The sequence below is a fragment of the Myripristis murdjan genome, chromosome 3, assembly GCF_902150065.1.
Source record: "Myripristis murdjan chromosome 3, fMyrMur1.1, whole genome shotgun sequence".
In the NCBI taxonomy this organism is placed as follows: domain Eukaryota; kingdom Metazoa; phylum Chordata; class Actinopteri; order Holocentriformes; family Holocentridae; genus Myripristis; species Myripristis murdjan.
Genome location: NC_043982.1, coordinates 13,732,715 through 13,755,403, shown reverse-complemented (window position 1 = coordinate 13,755,403; position 22,689 = coordinate 13,732,715). Strand labels below are relative to the sequence as shown.

At 41.7% G+C, this 22,689-nt stretch overlaps 2 protein-coding genes across 2 annotated transcripts; both read right to left on the bottom strand.

Annotated features, from left to right (window-relative positions):
• Positions 1–183: 183 nt before the first annotated feature.
• On the bottom strand, positions 184–9,009 carry lamp1a (lysosomal associated membrane protein 1a). Its single transcript, XM_030078075.1, has 9 exons — positions 8,609–9,009; positions 5,120–5,226; positions 4,155–4,374; positions 3,083–3,244; positions 2,781–2,980; positions 2,561–2,686; positions 2,384–2,450; positions 2,137–2,304; positions 184–1,502 (listed from the first exon to the last, which is right to left on the bottom strand). Exons 1-9 carry the CDS (start codon positions 8,658–8,660, stop codon positions 1,363–1,365), a joined length of 1,242 nt encoding a protein of 413 aa, XP_029933935.1. The 5' UTR covers positions 8,661–9,009; the 3' UTR covers positions 184–1,362.
• A 1,001-nt stretch (positions 9,010–10,010) lies between these two features.
• cul4a (cullin 4A) lies at positions 10,011–22,637 on the bottom strand. The gene is made up of 21 exons (XM_030046322.1): positions 22,520–22,637; positions 21,631–21,918; positions 20,781–20,896; positions 20,198–20,301; positions 18,966–19,035; positions 18,782–18,855; positions 18,504–18,666; positions 18,324–18,413; positions 18,071–18,153; positions 17,577–17,644; positions 16,660–16,778; positions 16,314–16,506; positions 16,040–16,144; positions 15,810–15,920; positions 15,229–15,314; positions 14,930–15,037; positions 13,831–13,944; positions 13,634–13,739; positions 13,338–13,510; positions 12,817–12,969; positions 10,011–12,062 (listed from the first exon to the last, which is right to left on the bottom strand). The coding sequence occupies exons 1-21, from the start codon at positions 22,587–22,589 to the stop codon at positions 11,967–11,969; spliced, it is 2,490 nt and encodes an 829-aa protein (XP_029902182.1). The 5' UTR covers positions 22,590–22,637; the 3' UTR covers positions 10,011–11,966.
• Positions 22,638–22,689: the final 52 nt, after the last annotated feature.

Sequence of the window (22,689 nt, the reverse complement as noted above, 5' to 3'; positions counted from 1 at the left end):
TTTGCTAATTGCCTTTTTCCCCACGTTTTTTAAAGAAATCAAGTGAACTTGCTTTGTTTTCAAAAGGTTAATCCATTGTCAGTATATTTCCAACCTGAGAATAAAGTGTTATTAGTTTTTGATAAATGACAAACAGCAGTGTACCCCTCTACATTAGACAGAATATGCAAGAGGCAGCACTGGTAGACTTTAAAGAGTTTTTTTTTTTATTGAGTTTAGAAGATGCATAATAGAAAACGAGATCAAATCCTCTTCTATAAAAATAAAAGATCAAATCACTGCTATTCATATTAACATTTCTGTGGTGGTGGTAGAGCAGTACCTCACACAGCCTCTGAACAAAATAATGCTAGTCCCTGCATCTGGCCTGTTAATAAATGGTAGTAATGCAGAGTCACAGATTGTGGTTATGAGGCCTTGCTACGCTACTTGAATCAAATTGTGTTTTGATGCATCTAAGACAAAGTTATACAGGCTTTTATCATTTTCCACTGCAGAGAAACATGACAGAGGATGAGAGACATTCAGAGGTTTCCCTTTTCATAAAGATATCGGGAGTTGTTGTAGGTAATTGTATTGTGCTGATATTCATCAATGTCTAAAAAAAGACAGCATCCTACAAAAATCAACCTTTGAACTTGCAAAGACTTTCTTTGTTTTCATTATTTACTGCAAAACCATCGAACAGCAGTGTGCAAGATATAAACTTCACACACACAAGCCTTTGGGGAAAAATCATCTTTGTCCAGCGGCACAGAAATGTATACTGGACAGGAAATTATTTTTTTGCAGGGCGAGGGTTGATTTGAAAACCTGGTTTTCCAGTACAACCCAGTTGTATTGCCATTCAGGCCAGAAATGGTTAACTTAAAACCCTGTCCCTCTGCCTCTAAATCAAACATGATAATTAAGATTTATTTACAAACAAATACACAACTAACAACACAATAGAAATTCAAGCAAATTCGACCAAGTTGGAGAAAATATTTAAACAAGAACATGACAGGGCAGAGCAGAACCAAGTCTTAACGGCAAATCTGAGAGTTCAGTCTAGTCCCCTCGGGTTTGCCCAGGATGCCCCGAGGCAGGCTAAGTTTTACTAAAGTGTGGTTAGTAGCTAGCAGATATTGGGCTTCTCTTCATCATCAATGGATGAAGTCAAAGAAGAAAAATATTCAGAGGTCACATAGGCAAAAACATGCACACACACACACAAAAAAGCACACCGCAGAGTAACAACTGCTTTCACTCACTCATGCTTGCACCCGCACAGTCTATTAACCTCCCTCACACACACACAGACACACACACAGGTTCATCTTTATAGAATCCATTCAGTCAGTCAGGTTACGCGAGGTCTTTTCAGATGGTCTGGTATCCAGCGTGGCTCCTCTTCCTGCCTATTAGGTATGCGATGAGGACAATGAGCACCAGGCCGGCCATAGCTGCTCCCACTATGATTGGGATGAGCATTTGGTCTTGGTCCATCTGACACTCCTCCGCTGGAGACACACATCAAAGAAGAAAAAATATTATTAATATTCTGTTGAGCCCATGTTGTTTTTATACAATAACTTGCTCAACATTCACACAGTTAACGTCCTTTAACCTCATTGGGAGCGGCCCAACACAGCCAGAAGTTTTTATTGATGGGTCCTTGAGCAGCTGGAGGTTAAATACCCCTTCCGTGGTATTTTCCGTGCAAAAAACATGTACTCATTCACTTTCCTCACCTCAGATTTTCCCAGCTAGTGTGGGTTTGAACCAGCAACTGACTCCTAAAAAATTTAACCACTCTCTAAATAGAGGTCAACAGCGACTGCTCAGTGAACATGTCATTTCTGATTAGCTGTGACCTATTTGGCTCTGCGAAACCAAATACAAAAGTGATAACTGGCAGCCACTGCATTTGGAGCGCTGCTCTGCCAAGTGAGCTAAAATACCAGTGTGGCTGGCTCACAGTTTTAGATAATAGTTTATATCCCAAGGTTTTAGCTCCTTTTTTAGTACTGGGATTGACAGATCTACTGACTCTACCATCCAATTGACAGAATGACTTATTGTTGCTGGTGGTTGCAATTAAAAAAAAAAAGAACACAATTGTAAGACGTGAGAGAGAGGAAAAAGCAGGTGTACCTGTAGCAAAATTGTTGGTGGTGAGGCCAAAGGGCTGGACCTGCAGTCTGAATGTGTTGAGAGAGAAGGCTGGCACTACACGCAGAGTTTGCTCTGAATTACACATGTAGGAGCGTCCCAACGTACTCCGCAGGTAGTCAAGACTGCTGTTGCTGGCTGAAAGGGGAGCTGGAGACAGAGAAGGAACAGCATTGCTTATATGTTTCACAATTCAGAGTGATGAATGGATGAATGTAATGTGCTTTACCAGTCATATTGGGCCACGTCGCGACCAGTGATAAGCCGCTCAGATGGTACTTGCTGGATGTGGAATTCTGCAGACAAGAACAACGACATGAGAGAAAGAGAAATGAGCCCATGCCCGCAGACAAGCAGCTGTCCATGTGCTGAGAGTATATACACTAGAGGAGAGACATGAGCTCACCAGAGTGAAGACAAAGGTGAGCGTGGTGGATTGCTCCTGCGTCAGCACCAAGCTGGCATTGGTGGCTTCACATGACCCCGAGGCAGCCATCAGCCTGGGATTCAGGTTCACAACTGCTTGGACAGTCTGGCAAAGAGGACAGAAAGATGCATATGAGTTTATAATGCAGTTATGTGTTTTATCCACTTAGGTTCATGTGTTATTTGTGCCCGTGGAATACCTTATTTTGTGATAAATAGGAGACATTGAGCTGCAGTCCCATTTGGGCCAGGAGACAGACGGTGCCGTTGCCATTGGTGACAGAGTAGTTGCCATGTTCAGGGGTTCCGGGAGGGGTTGGGACAGGGGTTGGCACTGTTGTTGTACTAACAGGGGGAGGTGGAGCTGTGGTACTGGCCTGATCAGCAGTACATACACTTTCTGTGGGGGAGAAAAGATCACATCTTCAGACAGACAATCAACAAACCGACACACTTAAACACACAGAGAAATAACCAGACACACACACAGGCGCAGACGTACCAGTGGGACTCAGATCATCTCCGGGCATGTACGCCTCCATCCTCATGTCAGAGAAAGTGACATTTGCTCCTCCTACACTGAAAGAGGCCGGACTCACACAGCGGTACGTGGTATTGACTCTTGCCCAGATCCCGACTGAAGTCGACACCACAGTGACCACATCTAGGACAAAGCACCAGAGTGAGTCAAATTAGCTATAAACCCATAACACCTGTGGAATATGAGCCCATGTGTTCCTTAATTATATTTTGTTTAATAACCCCAGCGAGAGAACTCTGCTAACCGGTCATTGAATTAATTTCAAGTTCAATTACTTGACGAAAACATCAGCACAGTTCATTACAGCTAAATCTGAAGCATACGGTGCAGGTGCACATACATTAAGTGAAACTACATTATAATTAATCCCCACAACCTCCTGAAAATAATGACCCTCAGTAATGCATCAGTCCACTGAACTCACACTGTTTCCTCATGCACTGCTCCAGAAATTTAGGATATTAAACTTTGGGTACTGCTGGTAACTAAGAATATCTGCAGGGAGTAATTAGTTCCATATACAATCCAATCCTCAAACATTTAACTAATGTGTGGAGCATGTATGAGCAGTTATAATAACCGACTGTGTTGAGTTTGTTGGGGGCGTTTTACATGATCAGTAATTTGCATGATCATATTATTTTGTTTGTTGTTAGCTTATGGGCCTATACAGTCCTTTGAGACTGAAAACAGTGATTTGGGGCACTAAATACAAGGATACAAGGAAGTTTATTTGTCATTATACAACAGGTTGTATAATGAAATTAAAATGTGGTTCCCTCTTGATTAATTGATTGTATAAAAAATAAAATTATTAAACATGGAGGAGTTCAGATGGTGCATTTAGTAGTCTCACAGCCTGAGGGAAGAAGCTGCTCTGTAGTCTGGTGGTACGGCAGCAAATACGTCTGTATCTTTTAAACTTGAACTTGAATCTATAGTGTTATATTTAGCTTTATATAGCTTATTACAGACAAATTGAATGTGGTTGTTATTCCATCACTCTTTACTGTACGGCGTGAGGTGGCCTCACCAGAGCTGTTGGCCTCGGGGAAGACAGAGGGGTCGCTGAGGTTGTACTGCAGTGTCAGGTTGGCTAAACTGTACAGGCTTCCGTTGGTGGAAAAGCCCAGGCCCAGCGCGTGACCCGCTCCAAACACCGCCACCAGCCAGGGCAAGCTGCCATCGCTGCCACACGAGCTGCTGCTGGAATCAACTGTGGTGGAGGTGGGGAGAGGAACCTGTACTGTGCTCTAAGGAGAGAGAGAGAGAGAGAGGGGGGGGGGGTGGATTGGGTTTGGACAGTCAGATACAGTATTGGTGTTAACAGTAAGAGATACAGCACTGGATGTCTCAAGAATTGATGCTAAAGTACCAAGTAAATACCAAAACTTAGCAATTTTAGTGTTTTTAGTCTCAGTGATGTTGACTCCACTTGATCCCTCGCTCTGTTACTCTGTTGTCATTCTACTGTAGCCTTAGCCTCCCTGTTTCAATACTTAAAACACTTGAAATTGCCCTCATGCTTACATGAGAGTAAATGAATATGAGATCACATAATCCTAACAGTGTATTTATTGTTACAGCAAGACATCTCATTTGGTTCCTCTAATTTGAAATGAGTATTGAGTATGAGTATTTTCTACTAGAGGACTGCAGGCCAATGTTACACTTGTATAACAGTGTTGTTATTGTAATGTGGCCAATTTGATTAACATTTGAAAAGTCAATTATCTATTCACTTGTTAATGATCTTATTTTATTTATTTATTTATTTTTTTTTACTTAAAGGACCGTGTGCTGAATGAGATTTCTATTTTTGCCATGGTATCGAATACGGTATCAAGACTCAAGGGATCAGACAGGTACTGGTATCAACTTCCTAAATCCTAAACTGTGATATCCCTGCTGGTAATGAACTGAAGAGATTATAGTGCACAGTGTTTCGAAACAAACATGAGCTTGCAGAGGCCAGAGTGTTGTTGTCATTGTTCATACCGTTCCACTGGAGGTGTTGTATTGGATGGAGAAAGAGGCGGAGAGCTCAGTTTTGATGCAGGTGGAGTTCCCCTCCCTCACCTCCAGAGTAACAGCCTGGCTGCAGCCTGCAGAGCACCACATCATTAGTGCATAGCTAGTGTTCACAATGTCAGAAGCCAGCCAACTACACAGCAAAAAATGTTCACATCAGCAGCCAGCAGGGGGCTGTAGGAAGCCAGTGAGAGAGACCAAAGCTGCAGCTCCCCCAAGATTATTTTCACAAAGAATGATGAGCCTGTATGAGCTCCCACTCCACTGACAGATGTTACTGAACTTCCTGTATGTGATGGAGTCAGAAGTCATGCTGGTTGAAACAGTTCCACAGCTCCTTTTACTCCCTGTGGCCATCCTTTCAAAGCATGGCTCCGGCTGACAGAATTACCAAATAGCATTTACAACCTTAGCCCGGCATCCTACACACTTGCATTTCGGGCTATTAATACCAGCATGCCCCAGGAGCTGCCAACTCACTCCCCTGTGTGAGCTGAAGAATGGCTGTGGCTGTAATCCCTGGACACTTAAGTCAACATCCATCACAAACCAAACCTCATGATACCTGGATCTGACACCTTAACCCTACATACCTCCAATCATCCTGGAAAATCTTCCTCACCCGTTGATCAACACACTAAATTCATTTAGGAGTACTTTCACCAAATGTTTTTAAGGCAAAAATGCTGATATTCACTGTATATTACCATTTTGTTTTATTCTCTGTATAACTGTTTTAATTTTCACTCGTGCTGTCTTAGTGATAAAGGACATGCCCCCTGTGACATCAGTAAGAATTTCAGAATTTCCCTGGTTGGGATCAATAAAGTATATCTATCTATCTATCTATCTATCTAAATAATTATTAGCGGTAGTATTTTCATAACTCTTTAATTACAGAGCAGACTGACACCTAGGCTTGGGCGATGTCCAAAATTTTATGTTGTGAAATTGTCTCATAAAGATATCCTAATGGTGCATTTTGCAAAACCTAACTGGAAAAAAATGTGAGTAAGCACAAAATCTGGAGAGTTGGTTCAACAATGACAACCAAGTAGAGTCAAACATAAACTGATGTGCTTATTCCATTTTCATTCAGTTGAGTGCAAAGAGTCCTCACTTCAATTGATACTTAGCAGTTTTGCATAGTCTACTTTTCTAACATTTGATTTTTATTTACTTTGAATTCTTCTTCCATAATATCCTAAACTGACCTTTTTTTCACAATTCTACGATAGCCATTTGTACACACAGATGGGAATCTGTGCTTACTAACAATAAATAAATACTTACATAGATGACTGCATCTTCATGGGCCAAAGTAGTGATTTTGAAATATTTTTGGAAAGGGAAAGTGATTATCTCTCAGAGGGTTAACATTGCATGAAACGATAGTGGATGATGAACTGATCTAGTTCAATGGCTCTTAAGTCAGCCTATGTGTGGATCATGATTTAAAAACTAAGAACTAACATTAACATGGACCCCGAGGCTTCACAATTTGAGAATCACTGATATAGAGGATATTGCATGCAGCTGCAAATATCACAATATCTGATATTATCCGATGTCAGCCCAAGCCAACTGACTGCACTCCCCTCCCCTCTCTATTCACCCCTTCAGCTTCACCATGTCCTCTTTCCACTCATGCATGTGAGCTGGTGTATGAACTGCCAATTGAATTTTGTCCTCCGCCAGATTATCTAAGGTGAGGTAGCCTTAGATGATACATCTACAGGTTTCAGCCGGGCGCCTTGCTGCCCGGCTGAAACCTGACTCTGTAGTCACCTTTGTATTTTAATGTGTAAACGCACACGACTGACTGTACACAACTGAGCTATCTGATCCTGGCCACCTGAGGTAAAAAGGGGTGGGGTTGTTTGTGTCTCATACCAAACGGAGAAACCTTTCCACTGACATCAATTTTACAAGGGAAATTATTGATGGAGGACAGTCGTGAATCAACAAAGTGAAAGGCAACATAACAGCCTTCAACAGGTGTGTGCAACAGGCTGCTGAGTGGACAGGAACAGACGGGTGGCAAATTAAAGGAAAAAACAATAAAATGTGTCAGCATAAACTGCCCAAGTCTCTGGAACCCTACTGGAGGGATGGAGCACTATTCTTCCAAAAGATATTCCCTCATTTGGTGTTTTGATGATGATGATGATGATGATGATGATGACAGTGGAGAGCACTGTCTAACACCTCTGTCCAACTGGCTTTAGAGCTCTTGACTGTAAAGACCACAGCATATGATTTACATCATTTTCATCATCACAACACTCAGTGAGGCCTCTTTGTGTCATCCCGGGAGAGACAACTCCACTGTGCTTAAAATATTTTAGGGTATTATACAAATATGTTACAACTAAGTGATCATCAGAGGCAGTGCTCAGGGACTTCAGACGCAAATTAGCAAATTAAACTTAAACAAATTATTTGAAGTAAAAGAAGGAACAAACAAATGCAGTAAACTGAGATAAAGTTAATATAAACACATGATGGTGTACCATAGACACAGTCCCTGTATTATGATACTTTGTTTGGGCTGTGATAGCCTGTTGGCCTGTTTTCCTGTGTCAGCAGTGTGTGTGTGTGTGTGTGTGTGTGTGTGTGTGTGTGTGTGTGGCACAATGCTCATAAACTAAAATGCTGGGAAGGCCCACTGTTCATCTATTCATCCACAACAAAGCAAGTCAACTCAAAGCGGTCACGTGAGGCAGTCAAATGAGACAATGAAGCGCGTGTCTCACTGACGGTCAGTGGCACTGCTGCATGTTGCATGGTAGGCTGAGGGGGTGGAGGGGACGGGGGTGGGGGGGGTATACATCAGATCACAGCACTGGTCTCCATGTGACGATGTGAGACGCTTGGGGGTGTAATGATGATGATGATGATGATGATGATGATGATTCATCCTCACGTAGCGCTCCAGCGTTTCTTAAAAATACACTGACTGGCCTTAAGGGGTCGCTGTACTTAAAGGTAAATCTTTTTTTTTTTTTTTTTTTAAACTTTGAACGGCACAACACAGAGCCACTTGGGATCAAACTGGAGACTACCTGTAACTGACTGAAAGCTTGAGAAGAAACGCTCGCATCATCATTAAAGCATGACGACTACCTTGTCCATATTACTGCGTTAATAATAAGAGCCTCATAATAAACAAATCTACTTTCGTCAACTATTTTATGACGCAAAGAGCAGATAAGTCGGTCCACCTGGCCTGAACATGCTTGGACAGATACATATGGTCTACTGTACAAACAGAGTTAGGACTGAGACACAGCAGGTGGATACAAAACGTCCCAGCATGCTGGAGACAGCGACATGTTGCCTAAAACGCTATCACGGTCATGTGAGCGATAAGCTACATAACACTGGCAGTTTATGTGACGTCGTTATATCTGGTGGCAGCGGCAGGACGGCGTTCATAGTCCACAAAACACTTACCGAAAATCACAAAGCAGACGACAAGCGCGCCCAAAGCGTGTGAGCGTGTCATGGTTGAAACGCAGCGGTGTCGGAGCGGAAAACCTGCGGCAGGAGAGCCTCGGAGGAGCGGGGGGCTGCGGGACAGGTGCAGGCGGGCGGCTCTACGCAGTCAGCGCACCGGCCGCGTCTTTTTCCAGGTCCGTCAAAAACTGAGCGTCGATTCGGCGGGCTTCCTGACTGCTTGCGCCTGTCTTCAGCAGCTGCGAGCTATCTAGTCCTCTTGGTGTCCGTCACCTCTGTCTCTCTCTCATGTTGTGGAGCAGAAACCACCAGGAGAGCTGCTGGATGTCTGTAATGCCCAGAGTAAGGAACGCGTCTCGTCATGTGAACTAGTAGCTGTGAGATCTACCCAGTCACGTGACAACCCCCACCACCCCCTACCCCATTCTCAACTGAGCTCTATTGTCAACACCAAATGCTATGTAGAAATCTATTCCACTGTCTATCCTCTGTCCTACAATACAAGCATTTTATGAACCCACAGGTACACACACCCACAGGTTGAATAATATACTATATACTAATAATACACTGGAGAGAGAGAGACCTGCTCAGCCTCCTATACAGGCTTGGAACAACATCCTCTTTACACAATCTCTTCATCATTTCCGGGCAAATCAAACATGTGGTTTTCTTTCCGCTACTCCATGGACCAGCTCTCTTGTGCAAAAAATATTTTAATCTGAGACACTTTCACCTGGTTAGGTAAACATTTTAAGTGCTTAAAATGCAGCTAAGAGCAGCTTTAGAATATTTATGTGCAGGGTGAGAAAATAACACCCACCACAAGCCAAGTGTGAGAGACGTCTAGATGTGGCTGATGGTTTGTCTTCCTGCCAGATAAAAAGATCACCGACCAACATTTTAACATCCTGTTACAATGTATGTAGCTGGCCCACAGCAGAGTGACAGAGGTGGGTGAATTCTGGGGTGCACCCTCCATCTGCCTGTGGAATAAAGTGGAAATTAGATAGACAAAAAAAAAAAAAAAAAAAAAAAAAAAAGAAGTTTCAGCTATGACGAGTATGATCTGGACCACTACGTAAAGCTTAGTGTAACGCCAGCAGCATGTGAGACTCCACATGCAACCCCATGCACACTGCTAAGTGTCTGTGCTGTGGGAAGTCAGCTGATGACTTTCATCAATTCACGAGGCTGTGCAGAAACCCTAGAAGGAACGCAGTGAATGCCTTAAATGCTGCTGTCCAGGACTTATCAGGACCCTGCTACATTCCTCTTGCATATTTCAACCTGGTTTTCAACAAAGGACTCACACTTATTTCAAGATGTGACCAATGGGAATACATGTTTAAATCATGTTTTTTAAAAAAAAAAAAAAAATGCTCCCCTATATTAATTCTACAGTGAAATAAATTTATTATTACTTTATTATCATGTTTGCTTTAGACCCAGTAGTTCAATTATATGATAGGTGAAAATTCCTTGCTGTGATAGTGAAAGTATGCAGAGATGCATTTTCATTTTCAGTTTGACTGTTAAACAACTTCAGATTTAAAAGCATAAACGCATACATATTTATCCAAATTCATCTCTTGATGCCTGCTAGGAGCTGCTGTAAAGCCACAGGTTGACCTTGACCTTGTGCGTAAAAGATTAAAACACATATCTGTTCTACAGACCAAACATAAGCCCAGGAAGTTCCTAACATAGTTATTACAGCCCATAACAAAAACTAATGGCTCCAATTTGTTGACATCAGTGATAACAGATGGAGGGCTGTGTGTGTGTATGGCTCAATGCAGTACTTATAACATTCCCGCCCAAATCACTTTTGTTTCAGTGTCATGCAAGGGAGGGACCTGTAAAGAACTGAATACCACTTCCTTCAGCTACATGGTTTGGCTTTGACTTCTGACCTACTTGTTTTACCCCAGAAGGATCGACAAATGGTGACAGAGAGGAGCTCAGATGCTAAGCAAAGGACTGCTCACAACTCCAAATACATAACATACAAGGAGAGAAACAGTGTTTGGAATACAGACCTTTGTTATGAGTAAAGCCTTTCTGATAACATCAAATTCAAGGAAAGACAACCCACTTTCTCAATCATTCAGCCTGAGTGATACAAACTGTGAAAGGGAAGCTTTGGGGCTGTAATGTTTAACACTGTATAGTCTAAGCGACTTCCAAATTTTGTTGCTTGAATTTGATGTTACTCAGCTATGAACAGCTGCATACCAGACACACACATCCTCCCTTTGTTACACACAAGGGTTTGAGCTGCCCTTGTTCCACCCGCAATAATTTGTTGTTTTAAATATTTACTCAAATTGATGGGAAGAAATCAAATTAGGCCATTATGTGGCCTTAAACTGTCAGCATGAAGAACATAGCACACAAACCACAGTGGGGGAAATCATTCACACATTGACTGACAAATGAGTCATTCTTAAAAAAGAAAAAGAAAGAAAAAAAAGTCCCAACTCATAACTCAATACAGCTTGACTCACTGATCATCTGCCAATCAGCAACTGACTCATTAAATATCCATTTATTCAGGTTCACTTTTCTCACTCTTACAAAGAATACAATCTGACCTACAAAAAAAAAAAAAAAAAAAAAAAAAAAAAAAAATCAGCACAAGACACTGGACATTTTGGTCAAAATATATGATATCTAAAGGAATACCCAAATGGTTTGTCCATGTGTTTTCTTTTTAGCTGTTGCATCCCAAAAAATGAATCCTCCCTCTGCCCAACTTCATCTTTCTGAAGTCACTAAGCTTCTTGCCCTTGCGCATGACTTGCTGCCCTCAACAACTGCTTTGCAAATCAAGCGATAACTACCAGCCAGGGTTACAAATCAATGATGTAGGTGGCCATAAGAACTAAAAAACAGCCTTCTTCAACATCAAGACAAACCAACTACAGCAGAAAAAAAAAGATTTTAGACCAAAGTGATGAAGACAAAAAAAGAAACTCCAAGAAAAAAAAAAAAGAAGAGAAAAAAGAAAAGAAATCATGGGAAAAGTGCTAGTTATTTTCAGTTGAGTTTTGCGTTAAAAGATCTGCAAGTCACATCAACCGACCATCAACAACCCGGGCCACTCCTCCAACCCCATCTCAGACCAGCTGTGCTCAGAGTCCCGCTGAAGGTAACGCTCAGAGTGAACACAGTGCAGCCAAGTCTCTTGTCCGTCTGGAGCTGTGGCTGACCTGGACTCTGGGTCCAGGATCATGGATGGAGAAGAAGATGGGCACCAGAGGAGAGTCGGGTGGCTGAAGGGCTGTATGCTGTTTCGGGAGCCAGCTCTAAGCTCGCCATGAGGAAAGCATGACAAGACAGCGGCGCCCCCTCAGGCAACATAGTGGTACTGGTTAGGTGTCTCCTTGTCACGCTCCATGTAGTCTCTGTCTATGAGCGACTCGATCCGCTTCTTTAGATCACCCGGCTGTGGAGAGAACCACCAGTGAGATGATGGAATTTGAGTATATCTGTGTGCAAATGAGGGGAGGTAAAAATGTAAAGAGTTGAGAAAGTGACAAAAGTATATGCCCCTTTTCCACTGGAGAAACTGTCCCCCAAACACAGGAACCCTTACCAGTTTCCACTGGAGGAAGAAATGAGGGGTCAGGCCCACACTGTAATCCTCACTCACTACTGGCATTTGGTAAGCACTAATGCTTACCAACATACACAACCTGCACACGGAGCTCTGTACCCCTGAACCTCAATGTCCTGAGGGCCGCCTTTCAAGAAGAGTGGGATGCCATGCCTCAGCAGACAATAAGTCGACTTGTGAACAGCATGAGACGTCGTTGTCAAGCTGTAATTGATGCTCAAGGGCACATGACAAATTATTGAAACACTGATGTTTTTTGTTGTGGTATATCCACCACTGTTGTTGGCTTTTGTTTCAAGAAATTGTTTGAGATGAGGAAATCGCCAGTGTATGCTTCTACTTAAATGCCCTACTTTCATGATATAATATCACTGTAGCGTGAACATTTTACATTTTCCATAAATTTCACCCAAAAGCCAAATATCCCTAACTTTTTGTGAGTAGTGTATGTCTCGACTGCCTGTGCACGCGGGTGATGTATATCCAGGAACCCTGGAACCCTCTTCCAAAAACAAGATCTGGGAACCTTGGTCCCGTCTACTTTCTGGTGGAAAAGGGGCAACAGAGACCTAAAGCATCTCACCTTGACAGGGAACTTCAGCTGGTTATAGAGCTCCGATACCAGCAGATTGTGGCTAAGGGTCTTCCTCATCTTCATGATGCGCACCACAGCTGCGTCAATCTGATACTGCCGGTCTTGGAACACACGCTCTGTGGTGCTCACCTGTTCCTCCACCTGATGAGGGGCGACCAACAAACATACACACACATGGCAGGGAGTTTTATAAATTAAACTGGGGATGATCACTCTCTCTACCCTGCATGGCCTTGCCTTCTCTGGATGTGACAAAGATTTTGCAAAGGAAAAAAATATCTTGATCCTGTATAACATTCTGAGGCTACCGTCTACAGCAGCAGAAAGCAATGAAGCAAGCCCAAGTTGAAGAACAAGAGAGAGAGAAGGAGAGAGAGAGAGAGAGGGAGAGAGAGAGAGAGGGAGGGAGGGAGAGAGAGGAAAAGAGAGAGAGAGGGAGGGAGGGAGAGAGAGAGAGAGGGAGAGAGAGGGAGAGACTGGGAAATGTATTCTTCAGCCAGAGCTGTTACCGTTTCCTTCATCTGGATCTGGTTGATCTTGATGCGGAACAGTTTGTGTTTAAAGTCATTGTTGAAATTAAAACGGTCTCCATCTTCCACGTCTTTCCCCCGTGGGTTCTTATTGAGGACGCGTGCTTTCCCGCAGGCTAGGGACTGCAATGTACGCCTGAGCTCCCCTTCCTCTGTACAGGGCAAGGGGGATAATAATGAGCTGTACAGTCAAGTGTGGTACAACTGGGACTTGTCCTGTGATAAAAAAAACAAAGTATTACATGTTCAAAGAGCAAGACATAGAAGTGTCAAACCTATGCCAGTGGCGGTGCGAATCTCCTCCACACTGAATTCCTCTCCCTCATTGAACATTAACAGAACCAGCGTCTGGAACAGAGAGACCTGCAGCTCCTTTTTGCCCTGTGGGATAAAGTGGTTAAATTTAGTGTGAGTCAGTCATACTTTGATGCACAAGAAATTTGAACAGAGCAACCTGAATATATGACCTCACCTCTTTGAACTCTGTCTTGAGCACAGCGTGGCCCAGTGTGGGCTGCCACTGCAGCTTCCTTCCACTGTGCTTACCAAGATAGAAGAGCTTAAATACTTCCTGGAGTTTTACCATCTATCAGGAGACAGAGGGGACAATTAATAATAAGGCTGTACACACTCTGTTATGAATCAGCTGATGACCCTGCTCAATTTAGAATGACCAACACTTAGGCCTTGATGAGTCAGCTAACACAGAAAAATGAACCCACATATTTCACATTTAGAGAATGGATTCCTTACCAACCACACCACCTTGTCGTTCACAAAATCAGTTAATATGTATTGTGTAATAATGTGTAAAGTGTAATAAATTTTGTTTAAAGTTACAATAGGCAATATTACATGCATTTCTTTTTTTTCTTTCTTTTTTTTTTTTTTTTACAGTAAAATGCTCCCTTGAAATGTGAGAGTTGTCACTGAGGGTCATTTTTCCACCATACAATGTACAACCCAGCTATTATTTCCTGGTTGTAGCTTTCTAAATTTCTATATTGCCCTGATATTTCCCTGATAATGCCCTTTCTCTGCTCTCTTCTTCACCCCCTCACTGCTTCAACTTCATTCAAAACGTCTCTGAAACCTCATTCTGCAGATAAATATATCCAAATTTCAGATCATTTGTGTGACTGCAGACAAAGTTAATTCAAAGCAGCTTTTCTTTTAGCTTCACCGCATTTTCAAATTGAAAGTCAGAGACAAAATAATCAGTAATCCAACAAGATCCTCCTAAGAGGGAAATAGATCCCTCATTTCGATCCCAAAAACAAAATTTTTCACCTTAACATTCGGTTTTGTACACAAGATCTACTGTGACCCTCTCTTACAAATGGAGTTTGAGCTCTCGCCATCCTCTAGCAGTCAGAAACTGCTTAGTACAGCTTTAAACGAACCATTGTATTTATCGCAAAAAATGTTACAATTTGACATTAAACAGCTTTTAAGTCTTGGGTGCTCTCATCATGCCAATCTGCTGGTTATTATTTCTCCTGTATGTGTTAGTAAGGACAAAACTTAGTGCATAAGCAAAACAGCACACCAACATGCACACAAGAGCTAACCTCTGCAGGCAAGTGGACCTCCATGGGTGTGTATGATGGCCAGTAGCCCATTGTGAGGATGTTGACAGTCAGCTCTATGTTGCTGGGCTCACTCTGGTTCTGTGTGTACTGGAGGGGGAGGGGGAGTGGGGGGCATACAGAGTTATCTCAACCTCAGTTTGTACAGCTCATTTTATGATGCAAAAAAAATGATTAAAATGACAAAGTACGATAGAAATATTTATATGCCATAAACATGATATGAATATTTCCAAATTAAGTTGTGCATGTATGTGTATGTACATGTGTGCCTACTATACCTGTTTGAACTGGATCATGATGTCTTTGGACAGTTCCATGTCCTTAAACATCCCTTCTAGTTTACTGGTAAATGCTGCTCCGCACTCTAGAGGAAGTCAAAACCACAAGTTTCAGCTTATTTGTTATTACACCCTCATTGTTGTTTAAGGCCCACCTCAGTTTTTTTTTTTTTTTGTCATTTAGGCTTACGGTTCCTATAGCTACACTACATCAAGAGCATTTCCTCTCCACAGTCTGCTTTGAGGGGCAGCATCAAAGAAAAACTGATTTAAAAGTTAAATCAAAGCATGCAGATGGAAACAGTCAGTTTTCCTGTTATATCAATGACACATCATATCTCGTAAGTTCTCATGAAGTGACAGCTGATCACTATTTCACAAACCCCTGAACACTCAGCAAGCAGTCTTATTTAAAGATAGTTCATGACCTATACTGTCATGAGTTTATGACAGGCGAAAGACAATCACAAGCTATACATGACTTAAAAAAAAAAAAAAAAAAAAAAAAAAAAATCCAATATAGTGCTGGTGACAATTCATATATTTCTTAACACATGAAACACATGGAAATAGAGATTCACCGTGCTTGAGCTTGGAAAGCATGGACTTCTCAGCATCGACAGAGGCGCTCTTGCCAACCAGCAGTCGCTTGGCCAAATCTTTCTTATAAAACGCCTCAAACACATCTTTTCCTAGAGGGATGAGAGAGGAACCAAAAGTTCCATCAAAATCAAACAAACTAACGTAGTGGTAAGTAATCCACATTCGCTGCACAATTTACTCAACAACTACACACTACGGTGTAACTGACCATGAATGAAACGGAAGATTATCATAATCTTGTCCAGAATTCTCTCCAGCTCCTCTTCTGTAGCCTCCTTGTTCCCTGCCCTGAGCTTGGAGTCCACATATTTAGCTGGATAGGGAGCAATAATCAAAGAAGTTGTTAATACAAACTTGAGCTAATAAAAGCCATGGTAACATTTTGAAGAGTAAAAAAACTGACTGTAGTTCTACAGTAGTGCTGGAAAAAAAATATCCTTTCTGAGCCAATTCTGTCATGATATTTCTTTCTCCTGGCGTACCAATGAGCTCAGCAGGTTTGTTGGGGCGCTTGTTGATAAAGGTCTCAAAGGCTTCTTTCATAGCATTGATGAAACTCTCATTGCGTGCAAAACAGCCCTGTGCCACATTGTCCATCTTGTCCTTGAAGTCCAGCAGGTCTTGCACCATATCTTTGTCCTTTTCTGGTGTGCCTACAATCTCTCCTCCGAAAGTCTAAGACCAGAGAAAAGTTTCATGGCAGTGTTCATGTTTGCTTCTGGGATATAAAAGGCCATGGCAAACAAATATCACTCCTCTGTATGCACCTGCACGCGAGGATAATGCTGTATTTAATATGGGTGTGTGCTTGTTGAGGTGTACACATACCTTGATGTAATCCCTCCAGAACTGGAGCAGCGTGGGGAGTCCTCCCTTCACCTTACTGAAGAGCTGGTACAGGAGGGCCAGCTCAGTCACACGGTTCTCATCCAACAGGGTACTAAGACCTGACACAAAAACATCACACATTAATGTATACAAGTGTGTATCCCATTCGCCTGTAAATCAAATAATACAAACACAAATTAATGAATGGACGGGACATTTTACAACTGTAAAACAAAGGGAGACTTTTTGCTTTTAACGTGGTCTTTCTTCATGTTCATTTCATTATAAGGTTTTCACAGCTGTTGCTATGTCTGATTAGTCTCTGTTGTTGACTAGTGGTAAAATACCTCCAGCATGAGCTAGACTCAAAACAGATATACTGTATATGCTCAGTTCTTATCTAAAAAGGTATGCAAACAGTGTCCTTCAGAGTTAAATAAACTTACATACTCACCTAATGACACACAACTAGAATGTTGACAACTAGAGCCAACAATAAAGTCAAAGTGTAAAGTAAAATGTTCCATTTTACTTGTATGCACAAAAAAGACCATATTAGCCAAATGTGTAAATGTTTAGATTTTACTGTAATTTCCCATACAGTATGGCACATCAAAATTCATGTTTTATTTTGGTAGCCTGCGTTGATGTTGCTTGTGCAGGTCAAGAATTTTTACCTGTTAAAAATATAGTACAGTTTGTTTGTCTTCCTAAATTTAAGAATGGCAAAATATGCTGCAAAACAGTTTCAAATCGCATTTTGAAAGTTAATATACCTAATAACAAAGCATGATCCTGTTTTTAGGTCCTTCCCAATTCCTAAACTTGTAACTCAATGCAAATACAGAACATGCATATTAACATAAGACAATAACATATATCATTATTATGTTAAGGACTTATATCAGCTGCCTTACCCTTTTGTAGTATTGCTGTCATGTGTTCTCCTAAAAGTTGTTTCTCAACACAGTTAATAAGTGGTTTCCTGTTAAACAATGAAGAGAAAATGAAAAATCAGTGATCATTCAAAGGCTGTTATAAACAGATAAATAGTCAAAGTCTGTCTTTTGACTTTCTATCCTCTCTCTGACCCTGTTTCAAAAATATGCCTGCAGCCTCACTGACAGAGCAGAGCTTTTTTTACAGCTTTAATCAGTGTTTTATTGTTACTGACAATTATTATAAGTTGAGAAGAGGTTGATTACAGAGCTGTTTGTTCACTCACAGGGCCGATACAGTCTGGAGCAAGTGTAAAAAAAAAAAAAAATCTAAGATGCTTAAAATGACTGATGGTATTGGCCTATAGAAATTGTGGCATGGGGCTGATTTTTTTTTATGCTTTCAGAATTAAATTAACACTGATATTTTGCTGAAAGCTTTTTAAAAGATTGGGACAAAAAAGGACATTTACTGAGTGCTCTGGTCGAGGTAGCTCATGACCCGATCGTTCTCCTCCTCCAACCGATGAGCCACGTGATGCAGGTACTCCGGTACCTGGACGGACACACACACACACACACACACACACACACACACACACACACACACACACACACGTAAGCAACCTAACCTTGGTATGTTTATAACTGAGGTAATCATGACTAACTGACCATGTCATGAGATAGATTAGAATTATGGGCCCATAAATGACTGGTGTCACTCACATCTCTTTCCTGCATCAGCCTCTGTCCTTCTGCTGCGTACAGACGATTGGTCTCAACCAGAAATCTCTCCTCAAACGAGTCTTTATAAACCTAGACAAGAGAGAGAAACACAGCGAGTAACAACAATGGCGTACATATGGGCCATCTAATGAGTAACTGTGGTAAAGCCAGCCCAGTTACCTGCAGGTCTGACAGCATGCCCAGCAGGCTCCTGAGCAGACTGCGGTCTACTGTCTCTCCATTGCGCTCCAGCTCTATCTGCTCCAAAATGCCGTCGACTGTGCGCTTCTGAACGCCGCTGTCATTCACGATGTGGGTACGAAACAGCTCTAACCCTGTGTCCCTGCAACACACACACACACACACACACATGACTTCAGCCTCCTAAATGCAGCTGCAAAGAGAAACTGGGTGACAAGAGCCTCTAACCAAACAGTTGTAAGGATCTGGGGTTTTACCAGATGGAGGGGAGCAGGGAGTTCTGCAGCACATAGGTACGATCCAGGAAAAGAAATATACTCCGGATCATGATCTAGATAGGAGAAAATCAAAACAGACTAAACATGAAATGTTCACATGTACAGCCATTGCTGTTGCCATGTAGTTTTGAATATGTACAACTGACAAACATAAAAACCTTACAGTTTGCCTGCAGTGGTCCTGCCAGCAGCGATTCATCCTCTTCAGGAAAGACAGGCTGTCCAAGGACTCTGTGAGCTCTGCGTTAAGGAAAACTGTTCCATTCACTTTGCTCAATTTAAACAACACTTATGACCAAAATTCATTTCACTACTGTAGCCAGGCAGCCCATCTTAACACTCCATGGCCACATTTTACAGTAATACGCACTTAGTCTCCATTAGTTGTTGAAAGCATGCATGTGAATGACTGGTGTTGTTATGGCACTCATTATCTCATGCTCATTATAGCATTAATACATTCTACACAGGCAATTAACAAAAGCTGGCCAGGCCATTATGAAGAAGGCAGCTGCATAAATTATATTTACAATCTGGTCATCAAGGGGCTTATAAGTGACTAGAAACAGACTCAACTGAACTGTCATTGACTCCTGCTGGTACTTGATACATGTTTTTGTCATTGTCATTTAGACTGAGCAAAATGAAGTCCTTATTGGGATATAAAGATTTGACATTTTGCTTTTGTAAAAATAAATAAATACATTATTGAAATTACACTAGATGCCATAAATAGCACAACACATGGCAATAGACTGCCTTGGAAAAAAAGTCTAAAAATAAAAACAAAAGGACTGACAAATAGACCAAAAAAATAATGAAACAGTTAAAGATCTTTTAAAATAGCTTTTAACATTTTAAGACAGTTTTGACCTTCAGTGAGTTCCAGTTTTGCCACAAAGATGTCAGTTCATCCAAATGGATGTCATCTTTGCATCATTACATCTGCCAAGACAGACATTTCTGCTCGTTTTAAGTCCTTGTCTTTATCCTGCCTTGTAAAGAAGAAGGTTTACATGAGTATGTCACCAAGTATCAAATTAGGTACATGCCAGCTAATAGTAACAACTTAATTAAAGATGGAGGTAAAATTCTGAGCTACAAAGACCAAATTGCTTCCTTGTTTTACACTGCCCCCTTGTGGAAAAAGGTTGTAACTTCAGCTGATCAATATCTAAATATTTTTAAGGAGCAGACTCTTGACTCCCTCTGACTACAGTTTAAAAGTGATAGACAGAAGTGTCATGAAATCAAATACCTACTATAATGCAAGTCTCTTTCTTAAAACATGTAACTATGCAGATATGCATCACTCCCATCTATCCACTCTCTAAATAAATATTTAAACACATTTGACACAACTTGTCTGACACTGTCTCACACAAAAATGGATATTCTCTGAACTGGTGGATCTGGGCCTGCACATGGTCTTCACAGACCTGCCGCAGCTGCTTGTACAGCGTGGGAGACACTTTATATGAGCACAGATTCTCCACCGCCTTGGAGTGTTTCAGGAAGAGAGAGCGCCAGAGGCATGGAGGGAAGACAACAATCCAAAATACAGAATGTTATACAGCATACATACAATACAGTACAGTACAAACAACAGGCGCAGCATTTTTAAGGATGACTTCCGGATTTAAATATATTAATCTACATGTGCTCCTGAAATTATAGTGTCCAAGCCAACACTGCTGCCTCTTAGTGCCTAGGAGGAAAAGTAAATACCACGAAAAAGCAAAACTTGCACAGTGCTGTTGTGTAAGGCTTGCCTGGGGGTTAAAAAAAATTAAAAGCTTCATTTACTGTGTGCATCTTTCAAAAATCTTCAAAAGGAACAATTTCAGCACACTGTCTACAATTTCAAACTGTCCCACTAACAGAACATCTAAAAACAAACCTCAGGCACAAACATAAATGGCAGCACTACATTTAACAAAGTGCTACAAATACATAAAAACTGAACTACTGTGCAAACCTGATAGAGCTCTTCTAGATTGTACTTGATGGAGGTGCTGTTCTGGATGGCACCCACTGCATCTCGCAGCTTCAGCCACGTGTCCTCAGTGTAGTTCTCGGCTAGTTTGGGCCTGTCTGTTTACACAAAGCATACAAAAATATTAATTTATAAATCCTACACTTTAAGAACTTCAAAACAAGCTGAAGAAGAAGAACTCAGGGCTGTAATGAAAAAAAAAGTTAGGATTTTGGATTGAGAACATTTGGATCAAACAGGAGAAGGCAGCATATGATAAGTTCAACTCCTTTCAAGTGAGGAAGTCATGTGGAGGTTTTAAACTATTTCTATTTTTTTTTTTTTTTTAAGAGCACACCTTCTCTAATAACACATGTATCACCTACTTCTGATTTTACAATATATAAAATGGGCTTTATTTAAGACCTACTCATTTACACAGAGGACGTATGTGCTGTCCTACATTAGGACTTGAGTTATGCCAGACTCACTTTGTGCCATTACCAGAAGAGGCTAGATCTGGCAAAGTACCGAGAGAAGAGGCGACCTCCAAAAACTAGTCATGCCCTGCTTTCCAGCCCATCAAATCCATGCACCAACCAACATAAATTATTTAAATCATTAGGATATAGAAAAATGCATAAAAAAAAAAAAACAATCAATAGACATTACGATGTGTTGCGGAATAAACACAGTTAACTTAGATTAGAATGGCCGTTGTATTGCTGGGTATTAAAAACAAACAAACAAACAAACAAACAAACAAACAGACTAACAGGATTTCGCGACGATTTCGCGAGCACGACTAATGTTGGATCATGTGTTAAAATTAGATGTGAGTCACACACGTTACCTTTGAAATTTTTGATGACTAGTTTCTTTGAAGCGCCGGTTTTGCTGGAGGCCACGGCGGAGCTCCTGGCCACCCCGTTGGTGTTGTGCTCGGTCAGAGCAGAGAAGTTGGCTCTCTTGTCCTGTCGCATATCTCCTGCCATCATGAGATTAGCTTGGCAACTTACTGTTAGCTCTGTACTTTGGGTTATCCGGCTGCGTTTGGCTGGATTGTTCAGTCGCCTGTTATTGTGAGCAACAGCGTCACTTCGCTGAAGCCACTGTCTTTGGTTGAATGAAGTAAACAAACCTGACAGTTAAAACACAAATTCACGATCAGACGCTAACTGGCTGACCAAATTACATAGCTAGCTAAGTAAACAAATAGCTAGCTGACGATACCTTACTTATAAGAGTAATGTTAGCTGACTTTAGCCTCGGGTTAATCTCAAAGAACACTTCAAAGTCACAGCTTCATTATTCCCCTCCACTCCAGACAACTGGTACAATATTAACGAGTTAAATTGTAGATATCTGCGGTAGCAAACAAAAAAGCTACATAGCGCTAGCTGTAATGTCACAGCAACATTACCAGTGGCTTTAGCCACATTAGCTAGCTAGCATAACAAAATGGCTTTTCTCTAGACAGTTCAGTTGGACAGGTGCATCTTGGGTGAGCGGCGCTTGAGTTGTGTTCACTAATAACTGGAGCTGGTAATTGTTTACATGAACAGGCCCGTGTGCCGGATGATCTAATTTAACAAGATGGAAAACCTTACTGCTGCCACTGTGCAGCTAAAAGAATAACATACGTTAAGAATCAGTTTTAGATGCGTATGCAGGCCTTTTAACGCTCTTTAAAAAATAACTCCCCGTGCCGCTGGACAGTCTTGAACGTGCCCCGTTATCACCTGCAGCCAGCTGGGGCTCCATGCAGATGGGCGGCGTTTGACAGCAGCCAGGCAGGGGAGCCCTGGACATCAGCTAGAGCCGAGACATGCGCTGCACTGGTCGGCTGTTGTGTCGGAGCCGAGCATGATGATTTCGCTAAAGTCGCGCTTGTCCTTCCATGTTATTCCGG

Coding starts and splice junctions, on each gene's coding strand:
- lamp1a (XM_030078075.1), bottom strand. CDS start 8,660: ATGACACGCTCACACGCTTTGGGCGCGCTTGTCGTCTGCTTTGTGATT. Junction 2,981..3,082: donor AGATGATCTGAGTCCCACTG/GTACGTCTGCGC, acceptor TCTCCCCCACAG/AAAGTGTATGTACTGCTGAT. Junction 2,687..2,780: donor CCTATTTATCACAAAATAAG/GTATTCCACGGG, acceptor CCTCTTTGCCAG/ACTGTCCAAGCAGTTGTGAA.
- cul4a (XM_030046322.1), bottom strand. CDS start 22,589: ATGTCCAGGGCTCCCCTGCCTGGCTGCTGTCAAACGCCGCCCATCTGC. Junction 17,645..18,070: donor TACCTCGACCAGAGCACTCA/GTAAATGTCCTT, acceptor ATTGTTTAACAG/GAAACCACTTATTAACTGTG. Junction 16,145..16,313: donor CAAACCTGCTGAGCTCATTG/GTACGCCAGGAG, acceptor CTCCCTATCCAG/CTAAATATGTGGACTCCAAG.